This window comes from Aptenodytes forsteri, unplaced genomic scaffold, assembly GCF_000699145.1.
Source record: "Aptenodytes forsteri isolate BGI_AS27 unplaced genomic scaffold, ASM69914v1 Scaffold193, whole genome shotgun sequence".
NCBI classification, from domain to species: domain Eukaryota; kingdom Metazoa; phylum Chordata; class Aves; order Sphenisciformes; family Spheniscidae; genus Aptenodytes; species Aptenodytes forsteri.
The window spans coordinates 1,792,613-1,803,623 of record NW_008795405.1 but is presented as its reverse complement, the minus strand read 5'-3'; the positions used below and the strand labels follow the sequence as shown (position 1 = coordinate 1,803,623).

At 38.9% G+C, this 11,011-nt stretch overlaps 1 protein-coding gene across 1 annotated transcript in view; it reads right to left on the bottom strand.

Moving 5' to 3' along the window:
• Positions 1–11,005, bottom strand: part of YLPM1 (YLP motif containing 1) — a 39,490-nt gene extending 28,485 nt beyond the window's left edge. The window contains 4 exon segments of the mRNA XM_009280712.2: positions 2,571–3,313; positions 4,596–4,790; positions 5,720–5,962; positions 10,936–11,005. Coding sequence (XP_009278987.2) covers positions 2,571–3,313; positions 4,596–4,790; positions 5,720–5,962; positions 10,936–10,947 — 1,193 coding nt within the window. The 5' untranslated portion in view covers positions 10,948–11,005.
• Between the last annotated feature and the right edge of the window lie 6 nt (positions 11,006–11,011).

The following is an 11,011-nucleotide window of genomic DNA, read 5'->3' as shown; positions in this document are numbered from 1 at the left end:
TTGCAGCCTATCAGTACTTAAAGGGGGCTTATAAGAAAGATGGTGGCAAACTTTTTAGCAGGGCCTGTTGCGAAAGGACAAGGGAGAATGGCTTTAAACTAAAGGGGGGTAGATTTAGACTAGATACAAGGAAGAAATTTTTTACGCTGAGGGTGGTGAAACCCTGGCACAGGTTGCCCAGAGAGGTGGTGGATGCCCCATCCCTGGAAACATTCAAGGTCTGGTTGGACAGGGCTCTGAGCAACCTGATCTAGTTGAAGATGTCCCTGCTCATTGAGGGGGGGGTTGGACTAGATGACCTTTAGAGGTCCCTTCCAGCCCAAACTATTCTATGATTCTATGGATATTAATTCATTACTGCCTAGTTACCAACAGCGGTTGACTTGTTGCAGAATTTACTGTTTCAGTGAGCAATTTACCAAACAAGATCATTTATACAACCTCAAAGAATTTTAATAATCCTGATAAGTTAACACAGTAAACTGCCTTTTTTGGGGGTAGGGGCAGGTCAAGATGAACAGAAAGAGGAAAAAGAAGAAATTACAAAGCACAGTGGCAAGATAACTTAGATTTGAAGGATTAACTTTTACACGGAAGGTATAGCGAGAAGGTTGGATACTGTAAGACACACTTCATCCCCAAAATTCTGAAAATTAGTTTAAGCCCGTTCTTTAGAGTTTCTTGAGAAAAGTCAATTGCTGAAAAGAGGTGAAAGGTGTGTGTGTCTTTTTATATGTCTAGTCATTACCTGAGACTTTTTAGCTGGGATGGCAGCAGGTAACACACAACATTTTTAATTTACCCCACGTTCAGTTAAAAATTTATTAGGACTCTCTTTTCCACTAACTATATTGAGAAGAAACAGTAAACAGATTTTTGGGAAAGCTTTGATAAAACCCTAGAATGGTCACGCAATCACAATATAGGAATGTGCAAAGGTTACAGTGTTAATTAAATAGCGTAAGTATGCTCAAAACCAGAGCTCCTGTATGTGCATTCTAGAAATTTTTGATTATCCATAGCCTATCATTGCACAGCACTGGGCTCTAAACCAACACACACAAAAGACATGCACTAGCAAATCATGAAAACAGTCTGTTCAGAACTGTACATCCAACAAATCCCCAGGACCAGAAACAACACTTTTTAAAAACCATCAGGAGGTAGAAAATTATTCAAAGTTATAAAAAATTCATTTACATTGCTAGCAATTAACGAATTATTATTAATGAATGATCACTTTGGAAGCAAAGAGAAGGGAAATAAACATGAAGATATGATTGTAAAGTCTAGCAGAGTATGTAAGGATAGAAACAATTTAACAGAACAACACTGTTCTTTGATTCAGTAGGCATCACATCAACACAACTTGAACTAATGATCAGACAGAACAGATGTTGTTTTTGCAACCTGATATCATGTCAAGTATGAAAGAAAAACATTCCAAATCCAAGATCTTGGATTAAACCGTATAGCAGGTATAAAACCACATAAAAGACACAGAACACTGGCTTTCAGAGTGGCTTTACATTACGGCAGCAGGCCATCCACCTGATAAAATGAAGATTTAAATTTGAACAAAACTGTATCTTACCAAAAGATAAAGACAGCAACCTTCAAAGCCAAGACCATCATGACATAATTAAAAAGAAAAAGTGACAAAGAATCCTAATGCTACGATCCTAAGGTTCAAATTTTCATTTCTTTCCTTCTCTCGTTTATAATTGTTTGAATGCTAAGTAATGCTACATGTGTAGAAAACCATTGATTTGTACTTAAGACAAGCACTACCTCTCTTATCAAACAGCCATTTTGAAAAGTGTACCGAATAGGACAATCATATAGCTGCAGAACTCTCTCACACTGGAAGTTAAAGTACTGGTGAACAGCTTTGAATTTTCGTGTCTTTCTGCAATAAATCTTGGATTACAAACAAAGAGTACTTTTTATTGTTTCTAAAAAACAAATAGCATCTAAATTGCCAGTAATTAGCTACATTAGTATATTCAACTGAATATATAACTGAATTCTTTCCTGAATGCCTTTCAGAATGCCTACATTAAAGTGCTACCATATATAGCAACACTTAAAAACAATCCTTCAACATTTTTGCTTTAGATTTTCCTAAGCTATGTTCCAAGTACCGCAGACAAAATGCTGGGAATTTAGATCCCTTTTCATATAGGATCACTCTTTCAAGTATGAGTTATCATCTTCAAACTAAGGACAGCAAAGACATATCAAATATTTACAACAGCTTTCCTATTTTCACAAAAAGGGTATTACATCTCTGGGAATGAAAAGGGTGCAGTGTGCCCAAGCATTTTGCCAGAAAAAAAAAAGCATTCTACTCTAGGTAATGCTCAGGTGAAAGGCATCTATCTATCCTTGCTTTAGTAAGATAAATACAGAGCATGGTGTACATACATTAAAAACAAAACCTCCACCAAACAAGCACACTTCACATGACCTCAGGAAGATTTGAGAATAAGATATATGTTTCATTTCTTAATATATCACTGAAAGTCTCATAGCCTGGAACGTGTATAAATCAAAAAAACCATCCTTACCTAGGGCCTCTGGGGCCTTCAAAACGTGCTGATCTGGGAGGATCTGGAAGCAATCCACCCGACCTCACTGGTTTATCCTGCACGGTAGGTGTATGTGTTGAAGACACTGCAGAAGTGGATTTCAGTTCCCCACATCCTTGCTCAGATGAAATAGAGACAGTTTGTTTACTAAGATGAACTTGAGACTTTCCGTGGTCTGAAGAGCCAAAGGATGAACTTACTTGAGAATGATAAGGTGAATATACAGTTGAACTAGCTATTTTTGATGCATAGGTACCAGGGGTGGGAAGCAGAGCTGGCCTTGGTGTCTCAGTAGATTGACTGCTTTGAGAACTGGATCCTGAAGGGACAGAGGAATTAGATAACTGAGAAACAGAAGAGAGAGGTGGGGGGACCAGCGGAGGTGTAGTTGAAGGTAAAGTTGGAGGCATAATAGGAATGCCACCTTGAGTGGTTTGAGAATATGGAACAAATGGAGGTGGCAGCGAAACATTTGCAGGATACTGATTCTTCAGATTTTGGAGTGAGCTCACTTTCTCCTGCAGATGAGACTGAGTGACCTTCATCTGTTCATCCCATGCTTTCCACTGTTTCTCATACTCTTGAAGCTGGTCTTTGTGAGGGTAGGTTTGAAGCTGATGCTGCCACTGTTGGTTCATTGATCGCTCCCAATCTTTATGAAGCTGCTGGAACTGTTTTTGCTGTGCCTCATAATGTCGCAGCTGCATGTCCACTGACATTGTCTGCAATGAGAAGACAAGAATACCTTCAAAATACCATCCTAGTTATTTTCAGAGCCATGTATTTCAGTATCACTCGTAATATCACAATTTCTGACTTGGGCAGAAGCTTGAGGAAGAACTACACTGAAACAAAAGCAAAAACCAACTGTGATGTCTAAAGTCATTGTGACAATTTACACATTTTATGACTAGAGGACATTTATGTATAAAAGGCTTTTTTTGGGGGGTTGCGTTTGTTTTTTTTTTTTGAACAGGACAGCTGAAGAAAGCTATAATCAAAGGGCTCCAAGCTGTCTTATTACTGGATGCTAACAATGGCTAAAGCCCAAATCAATCTTCACACTTTCAATATACACAGTACGTGACTACTTCTCGAGGTTTCAGTTTCTGCTGTTAACCCACTCAGAGTTGCTTCAGCTGTCAGCAATTACTTTTCTCTAAACCTTTGCCAGATCTTCTTATTTGCACAATGAAGCTTCCTTCTAGGAGGTACTGTCTTTCATTATGTGTAGATACAGGTGCTAATATCCATGGCTTGATCTTGTCTGAGATTTTTAGGGTTCACACTTAAAGAGATTTTTTTTTAAAGAAGCAGACAGCCCAAGCTACAAAGAAATGCTTAATGTACAAACTCCACCAACCCAGAAAAAGCTGACTCAACTCTCTAATACAGTAATCAACTTCTACTTAAGAGCTTAAAGGTTGCAACACTGATATAATTATCCAAACTTGTTATTAAGACTTTTTATTTTATTTCACTGATTATTTGAATCAAAAATAATGTGAGACAGTGATTTTCTTAATTACTTTAACTGCGTATTTTTGGTATCTGTGTTTACTTCATCATTGTACATGTTTATTTTTGTACTACACAATGTTGTAAAAAAGAGCAGCTACCAAATTACTCCATGCAATCATCTGTTTACCTGACCTTTCTTCTGAACTGTTTCTCCAGCAGTAAAACATTCAAAGCTGAGTAAATTCAATATTGTGTTCAGCTTTGCCTCTGTATCACGCAGGTATACGTCTGAAAAATCTTATGGCAAGTGTAAAGTCTTGTATTTCTCATCCTACTGAAGCTTCGTCACCATCTGCCAATTCTTTTTTCATTCTGAAGTTGAGTGACAGTAGGAAAAGGGGATATAGACTTCTACCCAAGCAGAAAAAGTAGCTAGACAGATGAGCCAACCATGACAAATTAGTCAGCTACTTGTTTTTCAGCAGACCATGAGTTCTAGGTCACCCAGGAAGTATATCAAACACCATCTCCTTAGTGTTTCACCTGTAAGTGTGGAGGCTGTTGCATGATCTGTTGATACTGCTGTACTATCTGCTGCAGCTGGGCGTGCTTCTGCATTATTCTCTGATACTGAAATCCAACGCGGTGATGGGGATGCTGCTGCCATTGAGCTGCTGCTGCTTGCAATTGCTGCAATCTCAAATCTTCCTCGGGGTCATCGGAAGGTTCAATATTGAGCTAGAGAAAAAGGCAAATACTGTAAATAAATGAAAGCTCCTTCTGTCAGAAGAAAAACACACTTGGTCGCTACCCAGTTTGCAGGAACTTTCTCAGGGTTCGTTATTTTATCACTCTGTATTTCAGTGTTCTGGACACCCACAGCTTCTGGAAGGCTGATTTTTATTTCATTTATTCTTAATGTGAATAGTCTGATCTAAAGGTTAGGCTGATGGCAATTAGGGTATTCATACATACAGAAACTACCTACAGGAAAGAGATTAATGCAGATCTGTTATCTGCTTCTCACAGCAAATATAATGAGACAACAGTGCTTTTTCATGATGAGGTAAAGTAACTCCGAGTGCTTTATTTTTGCCACTTGGTAGGAACACACACACTGTAAGTTAAAGCGGAGCACATGCTGCAGGGTAATCTACTACCCTACAGTAATCTGTTCAAACATCAATCATGATCTCCATCCATTCTGTAGTAACTGTTATTAAGCGTGCTGGCAAAAATATTCCGTGCAAAGTTCTTGGCTTTCAGACAAACTATAACACACAGAGAAGGGGAGTCAGAATTGACAAACTGCCAGAGAGGAATTAAGAAATAGTGTCTTAAAGATAGCATTCCTCATCTACTGAGTACTTGATTTTGCACTTAGGCATCACAAAGTGTTTCTCATAGACAAAGATGACAACGTTGGGGAAGGTGCAAGTGAGTCAAGCTTGGACTCGCTTCGTGCATGTGTGGGTGACTATATACAAGGAGTGTATGTATTTTTATTTTTTTTAATTGGTGCAGCCTTAGCAAATGTTCTTTTAAGACTTCTTTACCATATTTAGTTATTGTTACACAGTATACGCGAGAATTTAATGGCATTATTTTCCTGTTTCTTTATCCCATCTAGCACGACAAATGGAGTAGCATCACTTTACAAAGCCTACCTGAGTTTCAGTGGAGGTAAGAGAAGACTCGTCGTCTTTGGAAGCTGGAGGCAGGGATTCATTAAGCGGAGGAGGTTCAGACTGCTGAGTTGAAGCACTCATTTTCCCTTCTTCAGACTTTGCTCTCTGCTCAGGTGCATCCTTCACTACTGGACCTTTCATTTGCTGCTGTCCCTGAGCATGGGCTTTTGCCCTTTGCTGCAGGCTAAGCAGGTGCTGCTGGTACCAGTATTGCTGCTGTTCCTACAATAGACAGAAATTTTCTAAGACAGCTTTCACGGGAAAAACCATGAAAATTAATTCATGATAGTCACTAGAATCATACTTTAGAAATTTTAAAATCTGTTTTGAAGGAAAACTCACTTCATCATCAACAGTATTGCAATGGATGTCAGAAGACTGAATCAAAATTCAGAAACCACCATGTGAGGCATAGTACCCGCAGCAGAATTTATTTCCTACCTCATAGAGCTTACAACTAAAGAGAACAATAACGAAAAGCAGAAAGATGGCCAAAATTACTACAGACATGTGATAAGTACCATACTTATAATTTTTAGTGCATTTTATTCCTAACAACTAGAAGTACTTATTATGAGACTGACTTCGGTAAAATGAAGGGAAAATGGAGGACAAGTATGAGTAAAGGAGCAGTAAAGAGAAAAAGGAGGAAATGTACAAAAAAGATAAAGAGGATGAACAGAAAACACAGACATCAAGCTAGTCAGCTACTTGTTTTTCAGCAGACCATGAGTGCTAGGTCACCCAGGAAGTATATCAAACACCACCTCCTAGAGTGAAAATGACAGCTGAGAAATTGTGGTGGAGACGTTTGAATAAAGGCTGTGGAAAGGAAAAAGAACAATCAGAACCAGCATATAGTGAGGATTATTTATCATCTGAATTCTCATTAATTCTGATTCATTCAACAGCTGAAGAGGTAAATAGATTTGGTTGCACCCAAAAAATTATCCATTTAAGAAGTGATCAAGCTTTCAGTTTTAAATATTTCAGGCTAGAATTAGAGTACTCCCGGTAGATGACAGTAGCTTCCAAGCACTGTAAGCTGCCACCAACATAAAGAACAAAAGACTAAAGATAAGTATCTCAACACTTAAGTAGTGGTGCATCTTCAAGAGACCTGAATAGGAACCGACAGTTCTGTATCTCTTCCAATACAAGAAATATCAGGCATCAAATCAGACTAGCAAGACACAGATTTAAAACACGCGGGAGGCAGCTCTTCACCCAACATGGCCTTGTGCTAACAAAGTCCCTGCCAGAGACCACTGCAAGGGCTAAACTTTTGTGGATTCAAGACACAGCTCCATAAGCTCATAGAAGAAAAATCTACAGATTTTAAAAATAAAGACACCAGTTGCAGCTAAGACAGCTCCTATATTTTAGAGAAGTATCGCTATACACTTGATTTTTAAGTTATTCTCTTAGCATCTGCTTTTAGTTACTGTCAAAGACAGAATGATAAAATACTGTACTTTTGATCTGACCTAATGCAACCACTCTTGTGCTCTCATGTCAACTCCATCACCTCTGAGAATCTGTGACTGCTCTATGTCTTTCATATCCTCTGTTCTTCCCTTCCACAGTTAAGACGAGACACCTATATAAAGCCCATTCAGAAACAAAAAAGAATCCAAAACATGCAGGTATTTTAAAATATAAGTGTGACGACAACAACAAAAGGGTAGGTGCTGTCTGATGAGATTTCTCAAAACTGAGCCATTCTGCCTATCTTAAAACAGGTTTAAAAGAAGTGCAAGCTTCCTCCAAAAGCCTACCTCATGCTTAAATCAGGAACGATGTTTTCTGTTGGTAGCAATCTAGCAGACACAAACAAACATGGAGCTGTATTTTCAAAAAAATACTTCTGTAAAACTGTAACTTGGAGATGAGGTCAATGAGAGGAGAGGCTATGCTTCTTGGACTTTCTGTTGATCCTGCAATAACTCCCACCAAGAATCTTTCAACAAGAATATGACTCAGAAGAGCTGTGCATTGGGTAGAAGATGTACATTCACACTCCAGCATGGACTCTCTCAGAAACCATGCTGTAATAAGTGCAACTTTCAACACTGGGGAGGAGCGTACATCCCCAGCTATACAAAAGCTGATTCAATTATCCCTCTCAGAAGGCATTATAAGGTGATTTACCGTGACAGTGCTGGATGCTATGCTTGGTGAGCACCTGTTCTACTGCCACAAAACTGTCGTCTCCATGGATCCACTTTGTTTCCTCATTCTATCAATTGGACAAAGGGCTAAAACTCGTAATATGACCAGGGATTCACACAAAGAGCTATAATAATATCCCATCACCTATTTTTTGCAGCAAATGAAGTCAGTGACACACGTATTGCAGGTTCTATCTGAAAAGTGTGAGAAAAGTGGAAAGATAGATTTCTACAGCTTAGTCTGAGCAAAACAGAAGTGCTAGCGTAGAAAATTCCTGATGGTGAAAATTTCAGGTATTTGAGTGCTTATGTCCTCACGATGACTGTCATTCTTCAAGTCCAGTTACAATCCTTAAGCCCAACGAACACATCAGCATTAACATATGCCTTTTTCCATCTTTGGCTGACCAAGAGACTACACCTGTTGCATTGTACAGGGAATGCTGAAATCAGCGCTATCAGCTCCTGACCACAGGACATACCACCAAAAACGTTAACGCAGAGCCCACGCCAAAAGACTACTTCAAAATGAATTTAGGTTACCCTAGGCCATAACATAATGCCTATTTTGGGGGACACTCAGTCATTTTCCGGTAAAGATAGGAAAAGAATGGTTTAGCAACCTTTATAAAACAAAGGAGGGATTTTAAAGAGTGCAGCAGTCTGCCAAAAGGTGACATGGTAAAGCTAAGGTAGCTTTAACAGATGTAGATAAATGCATATTTATGGATACAGATGCACCCACATGTATTTGTTTACTACTGTAAATAAATAGCAGCATACAGTACCCAAATATCAGATGGAGCATTAATGAAGTACCACAGGTATTTTAACAGGACTTGACAAAAGATGCATCTGATTGTAGAGAAACACAAGAATCCAGCAATTTAATCCAACTGTACACCCATGTAAGAAACTATGTTAAACTCACAATATTGTCAAGGCAAAGAGCGGTATCTTATTTTTAGACAGGAAAAGGAAATAATAAAACACTAACTCATGGCAAATTGCATAATATTTTCTATGTTAAGAGAAAAACACTGATCTATTTGGCTGCAGCCACTGTCACTGTGGGATGAGAACAGAAAGAATTGTTTTCAATTACCAGTTTAAACAAAGGCTTAATAGGCTCCTACAAATGACAAATTACAGTAGTTCTCTACTCGACTTTTAAGATCATTAGCAAGAAAGCATCACTATGCTTTGCTTTTCCTATTCCTATTGTGTAAGGACTTGTTGCTCCAAATCCAGTCTCATTTTACAGCCTAAGATAGCCAAAATTGTATCAATCTCTTATAGCAATTTTATGACCAGCAGAGTACCATACTCCTTTTGAATTAACACTGAATTGTCCATGAGAATAAACAAACTACTCAAGATACAAGTTGTTTGTATAAACACTCATAAACCAGACAATGTAAACTTCAGCAGTATTCTGCTGCTTCTACATGTACACCACAATAATGCATTACTTGCGATTCTTCTGGAAAGGAGAGAGTGGTTGAGGAACAATTAAATAACATTAAAGAAATTTCAGGCTACATAAGGGGGAGGAATTACAGTTTATTCTTGGATCTTGAGTTCAATAATTTAAGAAATCAGCAAGCAGCCTCAATACCGAATTAACATCACTTTCTACATCTGATTTTTCAAGGTTTTGGTTTTGCCATTAAAAAATTTAATGAGTCCCATTGCTATCACTGTAAAAGATCAACTAGTACTGTCCAAAACCTTTGTCAAATTAAATTCATGAACTGAAAGCACCGCTTTGCTAGGCAGTGATTAGTTATATGGTGTAAACTTAAAAATGATATTCCCAAACATATTCAGGTATTGGTATGAAATTTTAATGGATACAATTAAAAAGGTGTCCCAAAGATTAACAAATCTAAAGTGTCAGTGACTTCAATATGACACAACAGGATTTTTGCAAACTTAGCTTCAAATCAGAATCCTAAGATCAATTTGCCAAAAACAGATGTCTTTTAAACTTAAACAAAGTCAATTTAAAGCATGCACTTCAGCTTTGTTCTTGCAGCTGAATCTCTACAAGCCGACCCTAAAACCATACACAAAAGCCTCAGTGAATCTGACTGACCTGTATACATAGCTGAGGACCTCAACACGTGTGTCTCTTTGTGCACGTTTAACCTTAAGCAGCTGGATTGTCCCTAACTTAATGCATATGAACCGTCACATCAAGTTCACTGGAACTGCTGACAATTAGTAAGTGAAGCACATGAACATTTTGCAGGCATTTTGGCCCTAGTGTACACATAAAATGCACACAGCATTAACAATAAGAGTATTTTTCACCTCAAAAGCATTTCAGAACATTTCCCTCCAATGCCCCATAGAATTTTATACTGGAAGATCAAGCACGCGTAGCACAAAATGTATATGTAAGTCTAAGTAAAGGGCAACTATGTACTATGACAGAAACTCCTTTGCAGCTTTAACTATGTGTGGTAAGATTAAAATAGTCACAATTCTACACCAATCAGACAACTGAAACACGACCCCATGATAAAACTAAATGAAGACATCGCTGAAGACAAGAGGCACTCATCCCAATAAGCAAACAGACTGCTGCATCTCACAACAGGCCGGATGAAGTCAACAGAGGTTCGGTGCAGGTCACCCACATGTTGTACTTTGGAAAACAGTTCTCCAGAGACCAACAAACTCCCCCAAGAAAATTAAATTCAGCTGGCAGTTAGACTCTTCCCTAAACATCTCATTTGTTCTTTAAAAATTATGATTTGTTACATCCTGACAACCACCACTGGATAAAGAGGCATTTACGGAGCCTCGCTTGAGCCATGCCATTCCCGGACTTCCAAGGGTTCCGTCCAAACCCTCTAAGACTTAATTATGCGAATACAGCGTGTTTATTAACTGCCCTTACTCGGAGACCTTTGCAACACCCGGTACCCGCCAGTGGTTAATCGCCATCGCTGCCCTGGCGACTCCCTGCTGTCAGCTGGGGCCGCAGGGGCGAGTGCGGAGGCAGCATTGCCTTACCTGGGGAGTCATGGTGGAGGGATCCGGCTGCTCGGTGCCACCGGCCTCCTTGGCAGCACCCTGCACGGCCTCCGGC